This window comes from Mesoplodon bidens (assembly GCF_964165515.1).
Source record: "Mesoplodon bidens genome assembly, chromosome: 15".
Taxonomy (NCBI): domain Eukaryota; kingdom Metazoa; phylum Chordata; class Mammalia; order Artiodactyla; family Ziphiidae; genus Mesoplodon; species Mesoplodon bidens.
Window position 1 is genome coordinate 24681884 of NC_138171.1, and position 27961 is coordinate 24709844.

Sequence of the window (27961 nt, forward strand, 5' to 3'; positions counted from 1 at the left end):
TTTTTGGTTTTTTTTTTTTTAATTTATCTATTTAATTTATTTATTTTTGGCTGTGTTGGGTCTTCGTTGCTGCGCGCGAGCTTTCTCTAGTTGCGATGAGCAGGGACTGCTCTTCAGTGCAGTACGCAGGCTTCAGTAGTTGTGGCACATGGGCTCAGTAGTTGTGGCATGTGGGCCCTAGAGCGCAGGCTGATTAGTTGTGGCTCATGGGCTTAGTTGCTCCGCGACATGTGGGATTTTTCTGGACCAGGGCTCAAACCTGTGTCCCCTGCATTGGCAGGTGGATTCTTAAGCACTGCGCCACCAGGGAATCCCCTTCCTGAGCTTTCTGGAGAAAACTGGGAGAAGGTTAAAATGAGAGGTTCTCTTCCTGGAGCCCAGCCCTGGAAGAACATGGCAGAGTGATGAACCTGAGCTCTGATGAGCCCATCACTTCCATATGAGGTTCCTCTGCGTTAAATGAGGCCTTACCCATGAAGAGAGTCTTAGAGGACCCAAAGGCCCAAGGACCCTAGAACGAAGCAGCCTGGGGTTTTGTCAGATCAACCCAAAACCTGCTGCTTCTAGTTACCTGTGCTGTAGCCTCAAGCAAATCACACAGCCTCTAGAGCTTCAGTTTGATTCCAGAGATAAGATCTGCCTCATGGATTAGTAGAGGAATAAATAAGAAACACAGAATGCTTAGCATGATTCCGTAGCAAAACCCGCTCAACAAATAGTTGCCTGCTTATTGTGATTTTTATGGTACAGCCATAGATTGAGAATCAAGAAGGTAGCATAGTGCTGCAGTTACAGACTGGGGGCTCTGGAATGAGACTGTCTGGTTTCAAATTCTACCACCATTCACTCGTTTTGTGACCCTGAACAAATAAAGTCTCTGTCCTTCAGTTTACTTATCTGTGAAATGGGGATAGTAATTTTATCCGCTCCATGGAGTTATTGGAAGGACTAAATGACTTAATACATGTAAAATGCTTATAGTCGTGGCTGGAACAGAGTATGTGCTCAGAGAATTGTCATCATCATCATCACTGATGTGGATGGACTACTCTGAGAAAGCCTGTGCTGTTGAAAGAACACTTGGCAAGGAGTATAGAACACTGGGCCAGGCCCTAGCCCCTCCTCCTGCCCAGTAGTCTTGCTTGCTCTCAGGCCCTAGTGCAACTTCCTCTTCTCAGTGTCCTGGGAGACCTCAGCCCTTTTGGCCACATTCCTGTCTGTCCCACTGCCTGTCCTGGTACAGGTCCCTTTCTGTGACCCAGTCTCTGCTCATTCTACTTGAATTCCTTATCTTGAACCAGTTTCCATAGCTCCACCTCATCTACATTCCTCCTCTGTCCTGTAGCCCTGCCACCCACCCAGGCCCAAGTCACTTCAAGGTGCAGTCCCTGGAGGCAGAGTGTTACCCCAGGCTTGTGGCCCAGGCTTGTGGCCGACATGCTGACACCAAAAGAGAGTTGGGAAACATATTCAAAGCTAGATTGGATAGATAATGAAATTCCCTGATGCTGTAGCCAGTGCACATATACATTTGACTGATTTACTTTAGTATTCTTATGATAAGGCCAAAGACTAGAGCTTGTACAGGAAACCTAGTGATTGGGTATCTGGGCCATTCTAGCAGATAAATGGTAGATTATATCTTTTTTTTTTTTGGTAAAATTCACAGTCTTCTTGGTTAGATGAGCAGGATGCCCTAGCTCTAGCCCAAATGAGGCTGCCACTTCAGGCATTATTTGAGACATCATGTCTAGGCTTGTAGACATGTTTTTGATTGACTGCAAGCTAAGCCTTCTCCGATGCGACCCCTACCTACCTGCTTGCTGAGACTTTTTAGATTATAACTTTTTTGTTGAAGTATAACACATAAACAGAAAAGTGCACAAATCATTAGTGTACAATTCAATGAATTTTCACAAAATGATGAGTAACCAACACTCACATTAAGAAACAGGGAGGTTACCAACATCCACAAAAGCCCCTTTTCACCCTCTTCCAGTCACTCCTTCCAACTCTGTTTTTGCCATATTGAGCTAATTACAGTCTGTGCCCCTCCACCCCCAGCACACCATTCTTTCCCTCGCCCTCCTACCTGTGCACATGCTCTTCCCTTGGACTGCCCGCCTCATCTACTCATTGTTCAAAACTCAGGTGTCAGCTTCCCCTGATGCGCTCCGAGTACTTCCTTTGTACTTTCCTCCCGTATTTTGTCATTGTTTACTGGGAGCTCCCTGAGGACAGAGACTGTCCGAGTCACCAGTCTCCCGCACCCAGCACGGCTTGGTATAGAGCAGACACTCCAGAAATGTTGGCGTGTTGCATGGTTCATCTAAAATATCTGAAGACACCTTTTACTTTTTTCTTCCCTGCCCCTGCCCCAAGCACATAGCCTCCTCCTGCCTTCCTAACCCATTCTTCTTGCCTCTTCTAGTTTCTTAAAAAAACATGTCAGCCCTGAGTCTCTTGTGTGCCTCCATCCTCCCCCTCACTTTTGCTCAGACTGTGCATGTGCCCCATCCACACCTGCCCCAGCATCCCACACACCAGGCTCCTGACTGTTGCAGCACCACGTTTCTGCCCCCAGACCAGAGGCCTCAGCCATCCGATAGTTTACTCCACATTCTCTGTGCTGGCTCCCTACCACAAGTCCTCAACTGCTATTCTGCAGGCTCTGTTTTATTCAAGAGTCAGATTTATTTTGTGCTTTGCCCACGTTTCATTACTCTGTGTTGTTTTGTTTCAATTATTTTTAAAAATATCTTTATTGGAGTATAATTGCTTTAAAATGTTGTGTTAGTTTCTGCTGTACAACAAAGTGAATCAGCTATATGTATACACATATCCCCATATCCCCTCCCTCCTGCCCTCCCTATCCCACCTTTCTAGGTCGTCACAAAGTACTCTGTGTTTTATACTTCATAAGTTTTTCTTCCTCAAGAACATTGGTTTCAACCAGAGTTATGATGGTGATCATTTCACAAGATGTACACATAGCAAATCATTATGTGTACACCTGAAACTTATATAATGTTATGTGTCAGTTATATCTCAATTTTTAAAAAAAGAACATTGGTTTCCTACTTGGATTTTTAAAAAGGATTTCACATGTATCACTGAATGATATTCATTCATTCATTCATCATGTGTGCCAGGCACTGTGCTAGGTGCTAGAGATTCTAAGTTGAGAGGTTTATTGCCTTTGAGAAACTCACAGACAAATGGGGAGAGAGAGAAACATCAGCATATTATTAGAAGACAGTGTCAGTATTGAATGAAAGCATTGAATGAATTAAGAAAATGGGCACTGGAATCAGCTCAGTGATCCCATTACTTAATGTGATACGTTACTTAGCCCTTCTGTTTCCGTGCCTTGGTTTCTTCACCTATTGAGCTTTCACATACAGAGGATAGGTGCCTGGCACCTAGTAAATGATCAATAAATGTTAACTATAATCTACTATTATTAGCTTCTCTGCTTAGGCCTCATAGAGGAAATAACATTTCACTGGTCACTGAAGGATGGGTCTCTACTAGAAGGAGGGCAGGAAAGGACAGCTAAGAATAGCCTGATAACAGACACAGAGGAATGAAAACGCATGATGTTTTCAGAAATTGGGGAATCATCCAGTGTAGCTGGAGGACAGAGGATGTGTAGGAGATGGTGAGAGATGAAGCTGGAGAAATAAGACCCAGATAGTGAAGGGTCTTGTTTGCTGCTGGAGTTTGGACATAATCTGATAGATGAAGTAGAACCCTCAGAAGTCTTTAAAGAGGGGCTTGAATCAATCTAAACTGTCTATTTTTTTTTTTAGTAAAGTTTTATTTGCGTACAGCTTGCACGTTTGTTTACATGTTGTCTGTGGCTGCTTTTGCACAAGGGCAGAGTGAGTAGTTTAAACTGTGTTTTAGAAGGATCCTTCCAGCACCTCTGTGGAGGATGGACTGGATGGGAGGGAGGCGGGGAGACCATTGAGGAGGAGAAGGAAGAGGCTGCTGAAAACTCCTGGTGAGAAACAGTGAGAGTGAGAACTGCAGTCATGGATGTTCCAGAGGTGGGTCAACAGGGCATGGTGACTAGTGGAAGGCATGTGAGAGTGGGAGGGGCCTTGAATAGCTGAGGTGTCTGGGGAGATGCTGATGCCACTTACTGGTAGACTAGCAGAAGGAACAGATTTTTCCTTCCTAATGATTTCATCCAAGGAAGGAAGGCTGCTTCTTCCTGATCTTGGGAGCAAGTATTCTAAAACACAAGTCCATTTTTTAGCTAGGAGCTGTTTCTTCTCTCTTGGACCTTATAAATGGTTAGCTGCTCCAGACAAGTAATTACTGATCTCAGGCAATTAGGGCAGGAAGTGGCTGTGTTTATTTCACTCCCTGATGTCTCCTGGGGGAGAGAGAGGTGAAAGTCATGTGTTTGTTTCCACCACATTTGTAAGAATGGATGGAACTGGAACATTATCCTTCCTCTGTTAACAGACACATGGGCCTCTTCTCACTCCCACCACCACCAATCTCTGTAGAAAACAGTGTTAAATTTAAACGTTCTTTCCAGCTTTTCCCCTCTCTTTGCTGGTTTCCCCCAAAATATCATTCAACTTTTTGGCCTAGTCAAGGAATTCTGAGTCCACCCTAGCTGTCGGGCTCCAGAATAGCACCTTTCCCACCACTGCCATCTCCCTGTCTCAGAGTTGACCTAGTTCTGGTTCGAGGTGTGTGGGGACCTCTGCTGTTAGCACAGCTTGGCTGGGCATGATCTGTCCCTGCTCAGTCATATTTACAAGTACCCTGGATACAGAACATCATGTTGACACTAACCAACGTGATGAAATAGCCCATCCCATAGAGTTCTGTCCTTGGTCTTTTACTTCCAGCTTCCTCCTTTCTCTGCCTTCCTTCCACTTTCTTTCAACCAGGAATTGTTTGTAGCTGGTGAGTTTCCTTGGTTTGAGGGATGGAGGACTCAAAGTTCTTTTCTCTCCACTTACTCTTCTATGAAGTAGTCACATTTATAACCCTCCCTCTTCCAGGGTGGCTCTTAGATGTTTCAATACAGATCTTCCTTGACTTCTGATGGGGTTATGTCCCAGGAAACCCCTTGTAGGTTGAAAATATCCTAAGTTAAAGATCATTGAATACACCTTACCTACTGAACATCAGAGCTTAGCTTAGCCTAGCCTACCTTAAATGTGCCCAGAACACTTACATTAGCCTACAGTTGGGCAAAATCATCTAATACAAAGCCTATTTTATAATAAAGTGCTGAATATGTCATGTAATTTATTGAATCTGTACTAAGAGTGAAAAACAGAATAGTTATATGGGTACAGAATGGTTGTAAGTGTATCAGTTGTTTAACCTCGTGATAGAGTGGCTGACTGCAAGCTGCAGCTGCAGCTGCCCAGCATCACGAGAGATTATGTACTGCATACCGCTAGCTTGGGGAAAAAAATGAAAATTCAAAATTAGAAGTATGGTTTCTACTGAATGCATATTGCTTTTGCACCATCATCAAATCTAAAAATTGTTAAGTCAAACCACTGTATATACACCACTTTGGTGGGCAAAAAAGTCCTATGGAACATCTGCTTCTGTTTGTCTTGGGAGCTGGGTTGGGAGAGGGTAAAATTCCCTGGACTGTGTGGAATGAATAATTCCTTCTTTTAGGAAACACCATTGAGAAGATGTCTGTTGTTTTCAGTAAAAGTTGACCCCACCCTAATAAGAGTGACCATGAGCACTGTTACTTTTTTTTTTTTTTTTTTTTTGTGGTATGCGGGCCTCTCACTGTTGTGGCCTCTCCCGTTGCGGAGCACAGGCTCCGGACGCGCAGGCTCAGCGGCCACGGCTCACGGGCCCAGCCGCTCTGCGGCATATGGGATCCTCCCAGACCAGGGCACGAACCCGTATCCCCTGCATCGGCAGGCGGACTCTCAACCACTGCGCCACCAGGGAGGCCCTGAGCACTGTTACGTGATGAAATATTATCATTATAGATACCAGCCTTGGACCATCAATTGAACTCTACTGATTTCTGGGCCACTTTAAAATCTCTGTTGTAAACTGGGTTTCTCTAGCCTTGATTTTAGGGTACTCTGTTGTCTTAAACCATCTGAAAGGGAATAACTACTTGTTTTTTTAAAAAAAAAGATATCTTTTTTCTTACATCCATCTAGTTTTTTTTTTTTTTTTTTTTTTTTTTTTTTTTTGCGGTACGTGGGCCTCTCCCGTTGTGGAGCACAGGTTCCGGACGCACAGGCTCAGCGGCCATGGCTCACGGGCCCAGCCGCTCCGCGACATGTGGGATCTTCCCGGACCGGGGCACGAACCCATGTCCCCTGCATCGGCAGGCAGACTCTCAACCACTGCGCCACCAGGGAAGCCCATCTAGTTTTTTTTTAATTGAAATATAGTTGATTTACAATGTTGTATTAGTTTCTGCTGTAGAGCAAAGTGATTCAGTTATACATATGTATATATCCTTTTTCATATTCTTTTCCATTATGGTTTACTACATGATATTGAATATAGTTCCCTGTACTATACAGTAGGACCTTGTTGTTTATCTATTTTATGTACAGTAGTTTGTATCTGATAATCCCAAACTCCTAACTTATCCCTCTGCCACCCCCCTTTCCCCTTTGGTAACCGTAACTTTGTTTTCTATGTCTGTGAGTTGTGTCATATTTTAGATTCCACACATAAGTGATATCATATGGTATTTGTCCTTCTCTTTCTGACTCAGTTCACTTAGTATGATAATCTCTTGGTCTATCCATGTTGCTTCAAATGGCATTATTTCATTCTTTTTTATGGCTGAGTAGTATTCCATTGTGTATATATGCCACATTTTCTTTATCCATTTATCTGTTGGTGGACATTTAGGTTGTTTCCATGTCTTGGCACTATTACATAGCAGCACTATTACATAGCAGCACTATTGTAAATAGTGCTGCTATGAACATGGGATGCATATATCTTTTTGAATTACAGTTTTCTCCAAATATATGCCCAAGAGTGGGATTACTGGATTATATAGCAACTCTATTTTTTAGTTTTTTAAGGAACCTACATGCGGTTTTCTAGTGGCTGTACCAACTTACATTCCCACCAGTAGTGTAAGAGGCTTCCCTTTTCTCCACACCCTCTCCAACATTTGTTATTTGTAGACTCTTTAATGATGGCCCTTCTGACCAGTGTGAGGTGGTACCTCATTGTAGTTTTGATTTGCATTTCTCTAATAATTAGCGATGTTGAGCATCTTTTCATGTGCCTATTGGCCATCTGTATGTCTTCTTTGGAGAAATGTCTGTTTAGGTCTTTTGCCCATTTTTTGATTGGGTTGTTTGTTTTTTTGTTATTGAGTTGTGTGAGCTGTTCGTACAATATATTTTGGAAATTAATCCCTTGTCAGTCACATTGTTTGCAAATATTTTCTCGCAGTCCGTGGGTTGTCTTTTTGTTTTGTTTATGGTTTCCTTTGCTGTGCAAAAGCTTCTAAGTTTCATTAGGTCCCATTTGTTTATTTTTGCTTTCATTTCTATTGCCTTGGGAGACAAGATAGCAGTTTTTTTCTTACGACAAAAACAAAGCATGTTTATTATAGGAAGTTTAGAAAATACAGAGAAACAATAATGAAAAATCATCCATAATCCAACCACCCAGAGAAAAACACTGTGAAATCTGTGGCCTAGCCTTTTAGTTTAGGTTTTTTTTTTTGGCCACACCATGCATCTGTGGGATCTGAGTTCGCCGACCAGGGGTCAAACCTAGGCCCTCAGAAGTGAAAGAGCAGAGTCTTAACCACTGGACCGCCAGGGAATTCCCACCTTTTAGTTTTTCTAAAAATGTATTTATTCATTTTTTTAAAAAGGGGTTATAGTATGTATCTCTTTTATGATCTTCAATTAATAGATTGTGATAAACATCTTTCCATGTCATTGAAGATTCTTTATAACATCATGTTTAATAATTCTACAGTGGTCCATTTTATGTAGGGAATAGGGACATTATTAATAAAAATTAATATATTTTAATTTGAAAAAATAATAAACATATGGCCTGAAGAGAGTACATAAGGAAGGGATGTTATAAAAATAATGATGGGATGTTGCAACAAACAAAAGCATATGTTTCACAGCTCTGAATCACATGAGCAATAATTGTAGGCTTAATCAATTGGTAAGTTAAATAGGACATGGACGTTAACAGACTTGATTCCTTTATTCATCTTCGGGCTAAAGTTTTGTAAAATCTTTCTGGGTCTGAAAATTTTACAAGAAATATACCTGTGGTATCTCAGGTTGCTAAAGGTAAGTGGTTTTGACTTCCTTGGTTTCCTTTCATGAGAAATCAAGCGAAGATCCTTCCACTCCTGTGAGTTTGCATAGCATCTTATGCACCAGGAGATATTTGACAGGTGATTATTTGAGCATTTATGGAAAGTTTCTTGTATTGGGGAGTTGCTGAATCTAATCCTAATTGATGTGGCTGGATTATTCCATATATTTATTTCTTTTTACATTCCATATATTTATTTCTTTTTACAGGTAGTGCCTTCCTCAGTGCTATCTTTCTTGCCTTAGCAACATACCAGTCTCTTTACCCACTCACCTTGTTTGTCCCAGGACTCCTCTATCTCCTCCAGGTAAGCACTTGCTGGTCAGAAGCCAACACTCAGGTGACATTTAATACGTGGCCTGTTCCCTGCTTAGGGGAGAGAAGGGCAAGGCACAATAAAGGCAGTAAGACTGGGTCCCCAGTTCACATTTGCTTGCTTCTACTTGAAAACACAAAGAAACTTGACTCACTTTAAACAAAGTGGACCTAATGATCATTACATTCTAATTATACATATCATTGCAAATGTGTCAGTGCGTTTCATTTTCATGTTTGTAATCGGGATCTACCAACCAATCTTGCATTCTCCTTTTTTCACCTAATATTCACAGATCCTTCTCTGAGCCCATTTAACTATTTTGTGTAACCACACTCACCTCGTAAGGTTCTTGCATGGATGAAATGTAGTGGGTGCACCTCTTGCAATGTTTGGACCATAGTGGGTGATCAGTAGTTTAATTGAAGAATACAAACTGCTGACATTTACTGAGAACATACTACATGTCAGTCACTATGCTCAACACTCTATAAGCATCTTCTCATTTCAACCTCAGAAGAACTTTATGGGGTAGGTCATATTATTAGCCATATAATAATCTAGTATTAGCCATATTAGACACATGAATTGCAGCTGGAATGTAGGGCAGTTTAGTCACTTGTCTGAGGTCTCACAGCAGCAAGTGACTGCCAGGAGGTGACCCTGGGTGGTCTGACGCAAGAGCCTGCTCTCTAACCTTAATGTCTTTTCTACTCAAATAAGAATACACACATCTCCTCAAGAGCAAGTAACTGCTTGCAGGTCCTGCATGGTCCAAATCCATTCTTAGAAGAGAAACATTTCTTGAAAGCGTATGGAGGGCAATGCCAGGATTCAAACCAAGAAATGTCTGCTTTCAGAACCCTTGTTCTTAATTATAAACACTGTTGCTGAAACTGAGTGTATGCCTCCATTTATTGAAATAGACCATGTACTTGTCATTTTAAGTGACTTCATGTATCTTTGTGTTGATGTTGATGTACACAATGATACATGTTTAGCTTGATCTTTCTCCTATTTGGGGAATTTGAGATGTGCCCTAGTTGACACTAATACAAATAGTATAGACATTTGTTTTTAAGTTACTTCCTTAAGGTGTGTTCCTCCAGCTGAATCGTTGGATCCAAAGGTGTGAGAAGTTTTATAGTTCTTATGAGGCAAGACCAGAGTGTTCACCAGAAAGCCGGAGCCAATTTGCAGTGCCGCCCACCATCAGTGTCTGAAGTGAAGTGAACCACTTCCTCCCAGGTCGCCAGCACTGGCTTTTCAAATTCAATTTATGATCACTAATTTAATAGATGTACTATCATACTGTGAAGTTATTTTACTTTGATTTTCTTTTTAGATTCTTGTTGAACGCAAACATTTTCCCACATAACAATATGCTGTTGGTATTTTCTTTCTGGCTTCATATTTACAGGTTATTCTTTAGAAAGTCCGAGCACCAAGAAGAATGCATGCAACCAAATTTTTGTGCAACTATTTATTAAATACATACTATAAAAAATACGTTTATTGATACACATGAACTGACCAAAAAATTTTAAACTCTTTGTTAAGGCAAATACTAAATACTACCTTAAGTAAAATAGCTTTTGTTTAAAACTCAAGGAAATTTCCTCCTGACAACAATGGACAGTACAACTGAGTCATGAAATCAAGCAGCTCAACCAGTCACTTTATTCAGTCCCTCCCTCTGCCAATATGTACTGAGCATCCCAAGTCCAGTATGCTAGACACTATGGTAGACTCTGCAGATAAAAAGCAATTGAAGGCTATGGAGCTGGGAGTGCTGCGGGAAGACTGCTCTGGCAGCAGCCTTTGTCATGGAGTGTAGTGAGGAGGAGCCGAGGTTGGGAAAGGTTAGGCCACTGTATTAGATCGAGTCAGAGGGCTTGGTCGGGGGCCCAGACCAGTGTCAGGGGAAATGGAGAGATGAGGGACTAGATGCAGAATTCTAGGGAGTAGAATTGGCTTTGCTGGCAGCCGTATGTATGTGGTGAACAGGACTGGAAAGAGTGAGATGAACTTCAGGACCCATTTATGTAGAAATTACAATCCCAGCCCATACGATATTTACATGTTTTTATATAAGTATATGAAGTGGCCTTGAAAGGCAGTAGGGCCTTGTGAGTCATGTAGTAGTGAATTTGGAAAGTTAATCCAATCACATCCAGGAAATAAACCCACTTGTTTAAATATGAGGGAGGGAACAGAAGAGGAAATTATCTTTAGGTATGAGTTTCTCACAGAGACCCATAGGCTCCAAGGAGAGAAACTGGAACTAATGGGTGGGAACTACAAGGAGCCCAGTATGAGGTGGTTCTGGGATAGCATAGGGTGCCTCAAGTGAGATGAGTTCCCTGTGGATCAGAGTGTTTAGGCCACATACCGAATTGCCACATATTGGGGAGTTGTAGCAAAGCGGTTAGCATCAGCATGGGTAGCTAGACCTGATAGTCTTAAAAATCCTTTCATTCCCCAAATTGAATTGGATTTGATAACCACAAGGAAGTGATACGTCTGCTCTTGCCATTATATTTTTCTCAGAGTTTTCAGAGCCCTCCGTAGGCATATACATCCCTCTAGGAAAGGTTATGTAATGTACATAAGAGCACAGGCTTGACTGGGACATCTTAAGATGGAAAGCAAAGTAGTCTTAAAGACTAATGGTACTATATCAAAAGAACAATGGAGCCAGCCCAAAGGGGCTTCTACTGGCTAAATTTAGTATATTCTGAGCATCAAAAGAATAATTACTGCAAGTAATTGTAAAACACCGAGTAAATAAGAGTCTGTGTGTCCATAATGATGCTCAGAAAAGGGGGAAGGAGAGAAAAAATGCATATGCCATCATTAGATATGGCTATTTTTATCTATTTCTTGCTCTGAAAATCAATACTTAAATGGAAAGAACTAAGCAGTTACCCTTTCTTTTTATTTATTTATTTTTAAAATTTTATTTATTTATTTGGTTGTGCCGGGTCTTAGTTGCTGCAGGCGGGCTCCTTAGTTGTGGCACACGGGCTCGTTAGTTGTGGCATGCGAACTCTTAGTGGCGGCATGCATGTGGGATCTAGTTCCCTGGCCAGGGATCGAACCTGGGCCCCCTGCATTGGGAGTGCTGAGTCTTAACCGCTGAGCCACCAGGGAAGTCCCATACCCTTTCTTTTTCAAAGGAGCTATAGTTCTTCCCTAGCTAATGAAGGAAAGTTCTTTACAGAAATTTGCCAGCTTATAACTGTAGAAGGAAGGATAGAATAGTAAATCATCAGTGAAATTATTAAATCTAGCAAAGATCATCATTGGACGCTAAAGTCATTAAATGAAAGATTTTTGGAGAACAGAATATTTGCATTTGCATGGTGCCAAAATAGTACCCCCCTCCCACCTCTAAATTATTTGCTAAGAGCAAAGGGAAAAGTAAATCTTTACAAAGGAGTGCTCTGGCAGTTACCACCGTAACCAGGTCATCTAGCTCAGCATCACTTACGGTGGAACGGCCTGACATGATATGCTTCATGATGTGATGCAGTACAAAGTACACAATGTCAGCTCCAAAGTATTTTTACCCAGAATGTTAATCTTCATTAAGCCTTTAGACCTGACTTCTGGTTTTTAGGAAGTAAAAGAGCAGAAGAACAAGTTAAATGATACTATGAGGAAATAAATAACCAAAATATAGGACAATCTATAAGACAGCTGGTCTGCTTCTCTTCAAAAAATCAATGTCATACAAAAGAAAAAGTGAGGGACTGTTCTAGATTAAAGAGACAGTAACTGACTGGAATGGGTGAGTCTTGACTGGATTCTGGTTTGGAAAAAACAGTTATAAAGGATGTTTGGGGGATACTCAGAATATTTTGAAGATAGATTAGATAGTAGATGATGACAGGAAATTGTTACCTTCTTGGATGTGATAATAGTATTATGGTATATGGGAGTATGGCCTTATTGTTAGGAGCTGTATGCAGAAGTCTTTGGGGGAGAAGTGTCATGATGTGTAGAAAATGCATACACACAGAAAAGTTTATATATGGCAATGTGTTATGGTTTAATCTAGATGACAGACATATGGTTGATTATTGTATTATTTTTTTCAACTTTTCTGTGTGTTCGAAAATTTTACAATGAAAAGGAGAGACATTAGAATACAGGCCCTGAAGTTGTCTTGGCTTGGATTCTGCTTAGCTCTGTGACCCTGGGAAGTGATTATTTAACTTCTCTATGCCTCAGTTTCCTCATCTGTAAAATGGAGATAATGCAATAGTAGCTACTGCAAAGGGTTAATACCTGTCAAGTATTTAGAACAGTATGATACAAATTCAGTAGATATTAGTTATGGTTATTAGTATTCAAATGTTCATAGAAAGGACATGGTTACCAGTGGGGAGATACGTGGGGTGATAGGGGGAAGAGAAAATAATTCATTTTCTAGAGTCAAAGGAACTGTAAACATTAGTTTGTACTTACCCCTTTGACACTACAAATCTGCCTCCATTCTGCTGGTACCATTTCTAGAGGGTACAAAAGGCAGGTGGTAGACAAGCTAACGTCTGATCGGTGCCAAAGGCAAAGCTGTTTTTCTCTTCCCTACGTGGGACACGGAAAGGCTTCATGATCAAAGGCAGGGGATGCTGCATCTGGCTCCCTGGTGAGTCACTTCTGAGAATGGTAGTTTGAGCCCATCTGGTCCCTTCCCCCAACTTTACTCTTCCTCTGACCTTGGCTTACAGCCTAGTTTCCAGATTAGAGAGAAGCTTAAAATGTCATGACCTGATAGCATGCAGAATACAATAGCCCTAAAGTGCACAGGACCAAGAGGCCACAGTGAAGGACACGCCAAGTGCACAGGACCTCAAGGCTGAGCTGTGAAGCTGGCAGAGGGGGGTTCATGCAGTCAGGGAAGTTTCTAGTCCCCTTCTTCCTTTTGCTTGGGATTCCTTAGATGGTTTGAGGTCCTTATTTTCTTTGAAAGAACCGAAACCAGGGTGGAATAACCTTGCGAGTGTTCTTATGGTTTTTGCTTTAATCTAATCTGACCTCTCGTCTGTGAATTGAAAAAGTTAATTCTGTGATTGCTGTATTTCTGGAGCTTGGAGCAGGTCACATGATACTAGCTTGCACTAAAGAAGCCAAACCCAACCAGGTCTTTCTTGCCAGCTGGGCCCTTCCCCAGGCTTTCTTTGGGGCCTTATTTAGAATTTGCACATGTTACTCCTTTCCCCAGCAACGTTCTGTTAGCTCTTCTGATTCCAGGAGGGGGCCAAAGCAGAGGTGGCAATGCTCTTACCTTCCTTTCTTTTTATTTATTTATTTATTTATTTATTTATTTTTGGCTGCATCGGGTCTCAGTTGCCGCGCACAGGCTCTTTGTTGCAGCACGCGGGCTTCTCTCTAGTTGTGGCTTTTGGGCTCCAGAGCATGTGGGCTCTGTAGTTGTGACGTGGGGACTCTCTAGTTGTGGCACGCGGGCTTAGTTGCCCCACCAGGGATCGAACCTGAGTCCCCTGCATTGGAAGATGGATTCTTAACCACTGCACCACCAGGGAAGTCCCCCTTTCTTTTTAGAACAGGTAAAAATGAGGGTAAGGGGTTGATCATGCATTTGCAATAAACTTTTTACCAGTTTTATTGTCTCTAGTATACCTAATCCTGTAAAATATATCTCCTGGGTCTCATTCTGAAATTCTAAGAGTTTAGATATAAAAACTTTTGTTAGATTTCAACTCTCTTTGAGAGTTTTTTCCAATAACTAACTTTTCCCTTTTTTGTACCATGTCCTAGAAAGAAAACTGTTTCTATATAGAAAATGCTTTTCTCCCTAGTACTTTAGAGAGTTGGTGGGGGAGGAAGATAATTATACATTTCTCCTCTTCCTTATTATAGTTTGGCTTTTCCTGAAGCAATCTGAGAATTTTCTTACTTCTCTAAATATTTTTATGTGTTAACAACAATGTGACTTCTGGGATACGACTACATACTGGTTTAATTTTTCAGGTTGAGTGTGCACATAGCCCATGGGCCACATCTGTCCCACAGATGTGTTTTATGTAACCTAAGTGTTTATTTGTCAATATTTTAAAAATTCATGTTAAAAATGTATATTTCTGGCTTCTTCTGAAAAATTGGAAGGTCTGTCTCCTTTAGTTTACCTCTTCAGTTTACCACAATCCCTATGCTTCATCTCAATCACACTTCACTCATTTGTTACCTGCCTGGCTCCTTTAGGTATTTGAGTGTGTGTGTTTGTGTGTGTGTGTGTGTGTGTGTGTGTGTGTGTGTGAGACTGTGTCTGTGTTTATATCCACTAAGAGATCTAGAAACAATGACCAACCCAGTATCAGTGATTACCCTTGGGGCTCAGATTGTAATCTTACTATTTTTACCCATTAAAAGAAACTAGGGTTTCTTAGAGAAATGGCTGATTCTATCTTTAGGTCAGGAAATGTACAGGATGATCCTGTAACGTTGTGATACCAGATAACAAGGAAACTATCAAAGACTCCTGTGGAATCTAAAAAATAGTACAAATGAATGTATATGCAAAACAGAAACAGGCTCCCAGATACAGAAAACAAACTTGTGGTTACTAAAGGGAAGAGGGAAGTGGGGAGGGACAAATTAGGGGTATGGGATTAACATGTTTTATGTATTTTGTATTTTATTTTTACAATAAAAAGTTTTAAAAAATTGATCTGAATGTTTAAGGCACCATTCTTCCAACCCTTCTACTTACATACTTTTCATTTTAAGTCAGCATTTGCTATTGAGCAAAACAGGTAGGTAAAATGAATGCTCAATCTGTTCACTGGGAAATTTGCAATGTGGACCTCTAGATTAAGTTTTGCTCTAGGGTTTGTAAATAACAAGCCATCAAAGGATTGCCTGAGTTTCTCTTCTTAAGAATTTCAGGGGCTTCCCTGGCGGTGCAGTGGTTAAGAATCCGCCTGCCAATGCAGGGGACAAGGGTTCAAACCCTGGTCCAGGAAGATCCCACATGCCGCGGAGCAGCTAAGCCCGTGCACCACAGCTACTGAGCCTGCACTCTAGAGCCCATGAGCCACAGCTACTGAAGCCCGTGTGCTTCAACTACTGAAGCCCGTGCACCTAGAGCCTGTGCTCTGCAACGAGAAGCCACTGCAAATAGAAGCCTGTGCACTGCAATGAAGAATAGCCCCCGCTCACCACAACTAGAGAAAGCCTGCATGTAGCAACGAAGACCCAACGCAGCCAAAAATAATAAATAAATAAAATAAAATAAAATAATTTCAGGTGTGCCTTACTTTATGTAACAGGAGTAGTCCTAAAAGATTACTTATTCTTTAATTGAGGCAAATTTTTGTAAGTAGACTCAGTAAATATTCTACATTATATTTTCAGGGCTCTGTTACCCAAAGCCAAACCTGACTCCAAGACCAAGTCTTAAAAATTATACCTAAAATTTAATACACATTTTATAATCACAAATTTGCCGGCGGGGAGGAAACATTTCCTACTCAAACAACAACAGTAACACTTCAGGTCCAATAAAGCACCTAGAACATGGCAGCAAACCAAACCTGGGAGGCTGCTAATGGGATCTGTGAAGTTTGAAAAGCCTCTCATATCTTGGGTATGTGCTCAGGAATCTACTAAAAGAACCACTTTGAACAGTCTACCTGATTCATTCCTTCATGGATGTCTCACTTCCCACCTTATTTCTTTTTAAATGTCCTTAGTAGGAAGGAAGGGGGAAACAAAACCTTTTTGCTTTCAAGGGTTTTGGGGGTTTTTTGTTTGTTTGTTTCTCCCCTGGGCTATGGTTTTCTCCCTCCCTCCCTCCCTCCCTCCCTCCCTCCCTTCCTTCTATACTAGATGGCAGTATTTTTGAGGAAGAAGAGAAGATGCAGATTATCAAAGGCAGGTAGAAGTCTAGAAGGGAACTCAGAACCTGTGTCTTCCTCTGTAAATGTATCTAGGGATGCCTCCTCTTTGTTGAATTATTTTCCATCCCCAGAAATGTACTATTTTCTTAAAACTTTGTTCTTTCAGAGCAGTATTGTCAATAGAACTTTTTGTCATGATGGATATGTTCTGTACCTGTATATTGTCAGTACAGTAGCCATGAGCCTCATGTGGTGATTGAATACTTGCAGTGTGCTAGTGAGACTGAGGAACTGAATTTTTAATGTTAATTAATTTCCATTAATTTAGATTTTTTATTTTTTTTATTTCTTTTATCTATGTTTGGCTGTGTTGGGGCTTCGTTGCTACGTGCGGGCTTTCTCTAGTTGTGGCGAGCGGGGGCTACTCTTCGTTGCGGTGTGCAGGCTTCTCATTGCGGTGGCTTCTCTTTGCTGTGGAGCATGGGCTCTGGGTGCGCGGGCTTCAGTAGTTGTGGCACGCGGGCTCAGTAGTTGTGGCTCACGGGCTCTAGAGCACAGGCTCAGTAGTTGTGGTGCACGGGCTTAGTTGCTCCGCGGCATGTGGGATCTTCCCGTACCAGGGCTGGAACCCATGTCCCCTGCACTGGCAGGGTGATTCTTAACCACTGCACCACCAGGGAAATCCCCATTAATTTAGATTTAATAACCACATGTGGCTAGGGGACAGCGCAGTTTTTGTTGTTGTTTTTAATTTTATTTTATTTTAAAATGTTTTTTTATTGTGGTAAAAGTCACATAATATAAAACATACTATTATAACCGTATTTAACTGTACAGTTCAGTGGCACTAAGTACATTCACATTGTTGTGCAACTCTCACCATCATCCATCTCCCGAATTTTTCACCTTTCTAAACTGAAACTCTGTCCCAGTTTAACACTAACTCCCCATTCCTCCTCCCCACCACCCCACCCCCTGACATCTACCAGTGTACTTTGTGACTCTATGAATTTGACTCTTCTAGGTACCTCGTATAAATGGAATCAAACAGTATTTATTGGGGCTTCCCTGGTGGCGCAGTGGTTGAGAGTCTGCCTGCCGATGCAGGGGACACAGGTTTGTGCCCTGGTCTGGGAAGATCCCACATGCCGCGGAGCGGCTGGGCCCGTGAGCCATGGCCGCTGAGCCTGCGCGTCCGGAGGCTGTGCCCTGCATCGGGAGAGGCCATGGCAGTGAGAGGCCCGCGTACGCCGCCCCCCCCACCAAAAAAAAGTGCAATAGCATTATATCTAAAAAAAGTACATATCTTAATTAAAAAATACTTTATTGCTAAAAATTGCTAACCATCATCATCTGAGCCTTCAGTGAATCATAATCTTTTGCTGGTAGAGGGTCTTGCCTCAATGTTTTGTTTTGTTTTCTTTTTGATTTATTTTTTTTAATTTAATTTATTTTTTTATACAGCAGGTTCTTATTAGTTATCCATTTTATACATATTAGTGTATATATGTCAATCCCAATTCATCACACCACCACCACCAGCCCCCCCGGCGCTATCCCCCTTTGGTGTCCATACGTTTGTTCTCTACATCTGTGTCTCAATTTCTGCCCTGCAAACTGGTTCATCTGTACCATTTTTCTATGTCCCACATATATGCGTTAATATACGATATTTGTTTTTCTCTTTCTGACTTACTTCACTCTGTATGACAGTCTCTAGATCTATCCACGTCTCTACAAATGACCCAATTTCATTCCTTTTTATGGCTGAGTGACATTCCACTGTATATATGTACCACATCTTCTTTATCCATTCGTCTGTGAATGGGCATTTAGGTTGCTTCCGTGACCTGGCTATTGTAAATAGTGCTGCAATGAACATTGGGGTGCATGTGTCTTTTTGAATTATGTTTTTCTCTGGGTATACATGCCAGTAGTGGGATTGCTGGGTCATATGGTAACTCTACTTTTAGTTTTTTAAGGAACCACCATACCGTTCTCCATAGTGGCTGTATCAATTTACATTCCCACCAACAGTGCAAGAGGGTTCCCTTTTCTGCACACCCTCTCCAGCATTTGTTGTTCGTAGATTTTCTGATGATGGCCATTCTAACTGGTGTGAGGTGATACCTCATTGTAGTTTTGATTTGCATTTCTCTACTAATTAGTGATGTTGAGCAGCTTTTAATGTGCTTCTTGGCCATCTGTATGCCTTCTTTGGGGAAATGTCTATTTAGGTCTTCGGCCCATTTTTCAATTGGGTTGTTTGTTTTTTTAATATTGAGCTGCATAAGCTGTTTATATATTTTGGAGATTGATCCTTTGTCCGTTGCTTCATTTGCAAATATTTTCTCCCATTCTGAGGGCTGTCTTTTTGTCTTGTTTGTAGTTTCCTTAGCTTTGCAAAAGCTTTAAGTTTCATTAGGTCCCATTTGTTTATTTTTGTTTTTATTTCCATTACTCTAGGAGGTGGATCAAAAAAGATCTTGCTGTGATTTGTGTCAAAGAGTGTTCTTCCTATGTTTTCCTCTAAGAGTTTTATAGTGTCCAGTCTTAACATTTAGGTCTCAAATCCATTTTGAGTTTATTTTTGTGTATGGTGTTAGGAAGTGTTCTAATTTCATTATTTACATGTAGCTGTCCAGTTTTCCCAGCACCACTTATTGAAGAGACTGTCTTGTCTCCATTGTATATCCTTGCCTGCTTTGTCATAGATTAGTTGACCATAGGTGTGTGGGTTTATCTCTGGGCTTTCTATCTTGTTCCGTTGAACTGTGTTCCTGTTTTTGTGCCAGTACCATATTGTCTTGATTACTGTAGCTTTGTAGTATAGTCTGAAGTCAGGGAGTCTGATTCCTCCAGCTCCGTATTTTTTCCCTCAAGACAGCTTTGGCTTTTCGGGTCTTCTGTGTCTCCATAAAAATTTTAAGATTTTTTGTTCTACTTCTGTAAGAAATGCCATTGGTAGTTTGATAGGGATTGCATTGAATCTGTAGATTGCTTTGGGTAGTATAGTCATTTTCACAATATTGATTCTTCCAATTCAAGAACATGGTATATCTCTCCATCTGTTTGTTTCATCTTTAATTTCTTTCATCAGTGTCTTATAGTTTTCTGCATACAGGTCTTTTGTATCCTTAGGTAGGTTTATTCCTAGGTATTTTATTCTTTTTGTTGCAATGGTAAATGGAGTGTTTCCTTAATTTCTCTTTCACATTTTTCGTTGTTAGTGTATAGGAATGCAAGAGATTTCTGTGCATTAATTTTGTATCCTGCAACTTTACCAGATTCATTGATGAGCTCTAGTAGTTTTCTGGTGGCATCCTTAGGATTCTCTATGTATAGTATCATGTCATCTGCAAACAGTGACAGTTTTACTTCTTCGTTTCCAATTTGTATTTCTTTTTCTTCTCTGATTGCCGTGGCTGGGACTTCCAAAACTATGTTGAATAATAGTGGTGAGAGTGGACATCCTTGTCTTGTTCTTGATCTTAGAGGAAATGCTTTCAGTGTTTCACCATTGAGAATGGTGCTTGCTGTGGGTTTGTCGTATATAGCCTTTATTATGTTGAGGTAGATTCCCTCTATGCCCACTTTCTGGAGAGTGTTTATCATAAATGGACGTTGAATTTTGTCAGAAGCTTTTTCTGCATCTATTGAGATGATCATACGGTTTTTATTCTTCGGTTTGTTAATATGGTGTATCACATTGATTGATTTGTGTATATTGAAGAATCCTTGCATCCATGGGATAAATCCCACTTGATCACATGGTGTATGATCCTTTTAATGTCCTGTTGGATTCTGTTTGCTAGTATTTTGTTGAGAATTTTTGCATCTATATTCATCAGTGATATTGGTCTGTAATTTTCTTTTTTTGTAGTATCTTTGTCTGGTTTTGCTATCAGGGTGATGGTGGCCTCATTATATGAGTTTGGGAGTGTTCCTTCGTCTGCAGTTTTTTGGAAGAGTTTGAGAAAGATGGGTGTTAGCTCTTCTCTAAATGTTTGATAGAATTCACCTGTGAAGCCATCTGGTCCTGGACTTTTGTTTGTTGGAAGATTTTTAATCACAGTTTCAATTTTATTACTTGTGATTGGTCTATTCATATTTTCTATTTCTTCCTGTTTCAGTCTTGGATGGTTATAAGAATTTGTCCATTTCTTCCATGTTGTCCATTTTATTGGCATAGAATTGCTTGTAATAGTCTCTTAGGATGCTTTGTATTTCTGCGGTGTCTGTTGTAACTTCTCCTTTTTCATTTCTAATTTTATTGATTTGAGTCCTCTCCCTCTTTTTCTTGATGAGTCTGGCTAATGGTTTATCAATTTCATTTATCTTCTCAAAGAACCAGCTTTCAGTTTTATTGATCTTTGCTATTGTTTTCTTTGTTTCTATGTCATTTATTTCTGCTCTGATCTTTATGATTTTTCCTTCCGCTAACTTTGGGTTTTGTTTCTTCTTCTTTCTCTAGTTCGTTTAGGTGTAAGGTTAAGTTGTTTATTGGAGATTTTTCTTGTTTCTTGAGGTAGGCTTGTATTGCTATAAACTTCCCTCTTAGAACTGCTTTTGCTGTGTCCCATAGGTTTTGGATTGTTGTGTTTTCATTGTCATTTGTCTCTAGGTATTTTTTGATTTCCTCTTTGATTTCTACAGTGATCTCCTGGTTATTTAGTAACATATTGTTTAGCCTCCATGTGTTTGTGTTTTTTACGTTCTTTTCCCTGTAATTGATTTCTAATCTCATAACGTTGTGGTTAGAAAGGATGCTTGATATGATTTCAATTTCCTTAAATTTACTGAGGCTTGATTTGTGACCCAAGATGTGATCTATCCTGGAGAATGTTCTGTGTGCACTTGAGAAGAAAGTGTAATCTGCTGTTTTTGGATGGAATGTCCTATAAATATCAATTAAATCTATCTGGTCTATTGTGTTATTTAAAGCTTCTGTTTCCTTATTTATTTTCATTTTGGATGATCTGTCCTTTGGTGTAAGTGAGGTGTTAAAGTCTCCCACTATTATTGTGTTACTGTCAATTTCCTCTTTTACAGCTGTTAGCAGTTGCCTTATATATTGAGGTGCTGCTATATTGGGTGCATATATATTTATAATTGTTATATCTTCTTCTTAGATTGATCCCTTGATCATTATGTAATATCCTTCCTTGTCTCTTGTAATATTCTTGTTTGTTTTTTTGTTTTTGCGGTACGCGGGCCTCCCAATGCCGCGGCCCCTCCCGTTGCGGAGCACAGGCCCCAGACGCGCAGGCCCAGCGGCCACGGTTCACGGGCCCAGCCGCTCCACGGCACGCGGAATCCTCCCGGACCGGGGCACAAACCCGCGCTCCCCGCATCGGCAGGCGGACTCCCAACCATTGCGCCACCAGGGAAGCCCTTCTTGTAATATTCTTTATTTTAAAGTCTATTTTATCTGATATGAGTATTGCTGCTCCAGATTTCTTTTGATTTCCATTTGCATGGAATATCTTTTTCCATCCCCTCACTTTCAGTCTGTACGTGTCCCTAGGTCTGAAGTGGGTCTCTTATAGACAGCATATATATGGTTCTTGTTTTTGTATCCATTCAGCAAGCCTGTGTCTTTTGGCTGGAGCATTTAATCCATTCACGTTTAAGGTAATTATTGATATGTATGTCCCTATGACCATTTTCTTAACTGTTTTGGGTTTGTTTTTGTAGGTCCTTTTCGTCTCTTGTGTCTCCCACTTAGAGAAGTTCCTGTAGCATTTGTTGTAAGCTGGTTTGGTGGTGCTGAATTCTCTTAGGTTTTGCTTGTCTGTAACGCTTTTGACCTCTCCATCGAATCTGAATGAGATCCTTGCTGGGTAGAGTAATCTTGGTTGTAGTTTCTTCCCTTTCATCACTTTAAATATATCATGCCACTCCCTTCTGGCTTGTAGAGTTTCTGCTGAGAAATCAGCTGTTACCCTTATGGGAGTTCCCTTGTGTGTTATTTGTCATTTTTCCCTTGCTGCTTTCAGTAATTTTTCTTTGTCTTTAATTTTTGCCCATTTGATTACTATGTGTCTTGGCGTGTTTCTCCTTGGTTTTATCCTGTATGGGACTCACTGCGCTTCCTGGACTTGGGTGGTATTTCCTTTCCCATGTTAGGGAAATTTTCGACTATAATCTCTTGAAATATTTTCTCTGGTCCTTTCTCTCTCTCTTCTCCTTCTGGGACCCCTATAATGCGAATGTTGTTGCATTTAATGTTGTCCCAGAGGTCTCTTAGGCTGTCTTCATTTCTTTTCATTCTGTTTTCTTTATTCTGTTCCATGGCTGTGTATTCCACCATTCTGTCTTCTAGGTCGCTTATCCGTTCTTCTGCCTCAGTTATTCTGCTGTTGATTCCTTCTAGTGTAGTTTTCATTTCAGTTATTGTATTGTTCATCTCTGTTTCTTTGTTCTTTAATTCTTCTAGGTCTTTGTTAAACATTTCTTGCATCTTCTCGATCTTTGCCTCCATTCTTTTTCTGAGGTCTTGGATCATCTTCACTATCATTATTCTGAATTCTTTTTCTGGAACGTTGCCTATCTCCACTTCATTTAGTTGTTTTTCTGGGGTGTTATCTTGTTCCTTCATCTGGTACGTAGCCCTCTGCCTTTTCATCTTGTCTATCTTTCTGTGAATGTGGTTTTTGTTCCACAGGCTGCAGGACTGTAGTTCTTCTTGCTTCTGCTGTCTGCCCTCTGGTGGATGAGGCTATCTAAGAGGCTTGTGCAGGTTTCCTGGTGGGAGGGACTGGTGGTGGGTAGAGCTGGGTGTTGCTCTGGTGGGCAGAGCTCAGTAAAACTTTGATCTGTTTGACTGCTGATGGGTGGGGCTGGGTTCCCTCCCTGTTCGTTGTTTGGCCTGAGGTAACCCAACACTGGAGCCTACCTGGGCTCTTTGGTAGGGCTAATGGCCGACTCTGGGAGAGCTCACACCAAGGAGTACTTCCCCAGAACTTCTGCTGCCAGTGTTCTTGTCCCTACGGTGAGCCACAGCCACCCCCCCGCCTCTGCAGGAGACCCTCCAACACCAGCAGGTAGGTGTGGTTCAGTCTCTCCTGGGGTCACTGTTCCTTCCCCTGGGTCCCGATGCACAACACTACTTTGTGTGTGCCCTCCAAGAGTGGAGTCTCTGTTTCCCCCAGTCCTGTCAAAGTCCTACAATCAAATCCCACTAGCCTTCAAAGTCTGATTCTCTAGGAATTCCTTCTCCCGTTGCCAGACCCCCAGGTTGGGAAGCCTGACGTGGGGCTCAGAACCTTCACTCCAGTGGGTGGGCTTCTGTGGTATAAGTGTTCTCCAGTCTGTGAGTCACCCACCCAGCAGTTATGGGATTTGGTTTTGCTGTGATTGTGCCCCTCCTACCGTCTCATTGTGGCTTTTCCTTTGTCTTTGGATGTGGGGTATCTTTTTTGGTGAGTTCCAGTGTCTTCCTGTCGATGACTGTCCAACAGCTAGTTGTGATTCTGGTGTTCTCGCAAGAGGGAGTGAGAGCACGTCCTTCTACTCCGCCATCTTGGTTCAGGCTAGCCTATTTCTAGCTTTTGATTTAAAGTGAGAAGTGTGCAACACTTCCTTTGATTTGAACACTTAGAGGCCATTGTAGGGTTATTAGTTGGCCTTATTTCAATATTGTTATGTCTCAGGGAATAGGGAGGCCTGAGGAGAGGGAATGAGACAGGGGAACAGTTGGTCAGTGGAGCAGTCAGAGCACACACATTTATCAATTAAGTTTGCTGTCTTGTACGGATGCAGTTCATGGTTTACCAAGGCAATTACAATAGTAACATCAAAGATCACTGATCACAGGTCACCATAACAATAATAATGAAAAAGTTTGAAATATTGCAAGAATTACCAAAATGTGACACAGAGATATGAAGTGATCAAATGCTTTTGGAAAAATGGTGTCCATAGGGTTGCCACAAACCTCCAGATTGTGAAAAACGCAGTATCTGTGAAGTGCAATAAAGCAAAGTGCAGTAAAATGAGGTGTGCCTATGTTATAACTTTGTTTTCTGTTTCCACAGATTCTACTCTTACTTTTATTATTTCCTTCCTTTTTTTTTGAAGTGTATTCTGTTCTTTTTCTAATATCTTAAAAAGGATGTTTATTTATTTTCAGCCTTCTATTCAAATATGGTTAATATGGTTGTATGTTTCCCTCAGAGTACTGTTTTATCTGTGTTACCTGAATAGTGATATAAGGTATTTTCATAACCATTAATTTCTTTCTTTTTTTTTGGCTGTGCTGCGTTGTTTGCGGAGTCTTAGTTCCCCAATCAGGGATTGAACCCAGGCCCCCAGCAGTGGAAGCACGGAGTCCTAACCACTGGACTGCCAGGGAATTCTCTTATAACCATTAATTTCTTTTTTTATAACTTTTTTTTAAAAATAAATTTATTTATTTATTTTTGGCTGCTTTGGGTCTTCATTGCTGCGCATGGGTTTTCTCCGGTTGTGGTGAGCAGGGGCTACTCTTTGTTGCAGTGTGCAGGCTTCTCATTGCAGTGGCCTCTCCCGTCGCGGAGCACAGGCTCCAGGCATGCGGGCCTCAGTAGTTGCAGCACATGGACTCAGCCGTTGTGGCTCACGGGCACTAGAGCTCAGGCTCAGTAGTTGTGGCGCATGGGCTTAGTTGCTCCACAGCATGTGGGATCTTCCCGGACCAGGGCTCAAACCCGTGTCCCCTGCATTGGCAGGCAGACTCCCAACCACTGCACCACCAGGGAAGTCCCAACCATTAATTTCTAACATCAAAGCTATCTATTATCATTCCTTCTTTGACTCCTGAGTTATTTGCAAAATTGTTTAACACTTTCCTAATGTATTTTTAGGTTATCTTTTTATTAATAATTTTGAGAAATTGCATTATGGTTAGAGAATGGGGTCTGTATGATACAGATTCCTTAAAGTCTGTTGATATTGCTTTATGGCCTGATTCAGGTATGTGGTCAGTTTTTATAAATCCCCCAAAATGTTTTAAATGAATGTGAATCCTCCAGGTACACTGTTTTATAAGTGTATTTGTCTTTTTATATTATATAAATTTATTTATTTTGTTATTTTATTTTATTTATTTATTGTTTTTTGGCTGCATTGGGTCTTCGTTGCTGTGCACGGGCTTTTCTCTGGTTGCAGCGAGTGGGGGCTACTCTTCGTTGCAGTATGTGGCCTTCTCATTGTGATGGCTTCTCTTGTTGCAGAGCAGGGCTCTAGGCGAGTGGGCTTCAGTAGCTGTAGCACAGGGGCTCAGTAGTTGTCGCTCGTGGGCTCTAGAGCACAGGCTCAGTAGTTGTGGCACATGGGCTCTGTAGTTACGGCTCACAGGCTCTAGAGCGCAGGCTCAGTAGTTTTGGCGCACAGGCTTTGTTGCTCCATGGCATGTGGGATCTTCCCGGACCAGGGATCAAACCCATGTCCCCTGCATTGGCAGGCAGATTCTTTTTTTTTTTTTTTTTGCGGTAGGCGGGCCTCTCACTGTTGTGGCCTCTCCCCCTGCGGAGCACAGGCTCCGGACGCGCAGGCTCAGCAGCCATGGCTCACGAGCCCAGCCGCTCCGCGGCATGTGGGATCCTCCCAGACCGGGGCACGAACCCGTGTCCCCTGCACCGGCAGGCGGACTCTCAACCACTGCGCCACCAGGGAAGCCCCGGCAGGCAGATTCTTAACCACTGCGCCACCAGGGAAGCCCGAGTGTATTTGTTTTTTAAGATCTTTTGTGAACAAATTCATGAAGTGTGCTATTCATATTTCTACTTCATTACTGATTTTTGTCTATTAGATCTACCAGTTATCCACTGATGATGGATTTGTGTATTTTTCCTTTGTAGCTCTGTCCAAGTTTGTTTTATGTACCTTGAGACTATGTTATTAGGTACCTGCAAGTTTAGAGCTGTAATATCTTTCTGATGAACGTTTTATCATGATAGAACATCTTTATCTCTGCATTACTTTTTACATTAAAGTCTATTTTATTTGGTAACAATAACCAAACTAATTTTCTTTTGGTTAGTGTTTACCTAGCATATATTTTCAATCCTTTGATTTTCACCTATTCTGTGTCCTGTGTTTTCCAGGAGGGATCTTGAAGTTTAGTCTGATAACTGCTGTTTGTCCTTGAGATCCTTAAATGTACCACTCTGCCTTCTCTCCCAGCGGCAGTACATACCCGTGAAAGTGAAGAGCAAAGCCTTCTGGATCTTCTCTTGGGAGTATGCTACGATGTACTTGGGAAGCCTGGTGGTAATTGTTTGCCTCTCCTTCTTCCTTCTCAGTTCCTGGGATTTCATCCCTGCAGTCTATGGCTTCATGTAAGTAATGACCTCATTAGAAAACCTCTGGAAGCTAATTTAGTTTTCACAGCTCCATCTGGAATCAGAGGGACAGCAAGCACAGGCAGCATCTAGAGCAGTGGTCCTCAAACTTTAGTGTGCATCAGAATCACCTGCAGGGCTTCAACACCCAGATTGCTGGTCTCCACCTCCAGAGGTTCTGATTAAGTAAGTCTGGAGTAGGGACCCCAGAATTTGCATTTCTAATAAATTTTCAGGTGATGCTGTTGCTGCCAGTCCAGCGAACACTCTTTGAGGACCACTGGCTTGATCTAGTGCAATTAAAGAACACTCTCTGGGAACATCCAAAGCCTCTGACTGGGAGGTTTTGATTCAATCCCAAACAGTAATGGATGTATTCCTCTATTGCAAGAGGGTCTCCAGCAGTTTTAAAATAAAGCCACCTTCAATATGTCAGACTTTTAGAGAAAATCAAAATGGGTTTGCAGCATGAATTCTGCAGGCATTTCCACATATTCTGTCTGTGGTATGCTGAGGAAGATAACTGCCCAAGCCTGAAGGAACTCACAGCTCAGTGGGTGATAGACACTTATATCTGCCAGGGTGGGAAAGGGATCTGTGGCAGGCTCCCCTTTGGGATTCTGGGCTGCTTATTTGTGTTAAATCCTGGCTGAGCCTAACAATGACTTAGTAACCTTCAGCTTTTCATGCTCTGCGTCAGATAAGAGTTTGTACTGCCGATGAATAACTTTTCCTAGTCTTCTGCTGGTCCACAGATTGTGTTCTTTACCTCATTTCACAGAAAAGGAAATGTAGTTACAGCAGGAAGCAAAGACTTGCCCTGGGTGGAGGCCTTCGTCAGAGAAATCTGGCCATGAACTATTGCCTCTCTCTCCCTTTCCATGCTTCACTTGTTGTACTTTTAAAATTGTGAATTGACATCAGTTTCAACCCCGTATATATATTTCAATGTAATGTAAAAATTGTAGAACGGCCAGAATTGCAGCCAATCTTTATCTGTTATAACCAGACACAAAGTTTTCCAGTTAAACCCTTATTTCTCAAACAAGGTCTGGGATCCTAGCCAGAGCCTGGCAGTGGCTCCTCGGGCCCCTAGACGTCTCACTGCAGTGTCA

The 27961-nt window shown here is 41.5% G+C and overlaps 1 protein-coding gene across 3 annotated transcripts in view; it reads left to right on the forward strand.

Moving 5' to 3' along the window:
* PIGU (phosphatidylinositol glycan anchor biosynthesis class U) overlaps positions 1–27961 on the forward strand; it is a 577582-nt gene that overhangs the window by 54839 nt on the left and 494782 nt on the right. For all 3 annotated transcript variants that reach the window (XM_081256796.1, XM_081256797.1, XM_081256798.1), the window contains exons 7-8: positions 8547–8644; positions 26689–26843. In XM_081256796.1, the coding sequence (XP_081112922.1) occupies positions 8547–8644; positions 26689–26843 (253 nt within the window). The remainder of the gene's footprint in view (positions 1–8546; positions 8645–26688; positions 26844–27961) is intronic.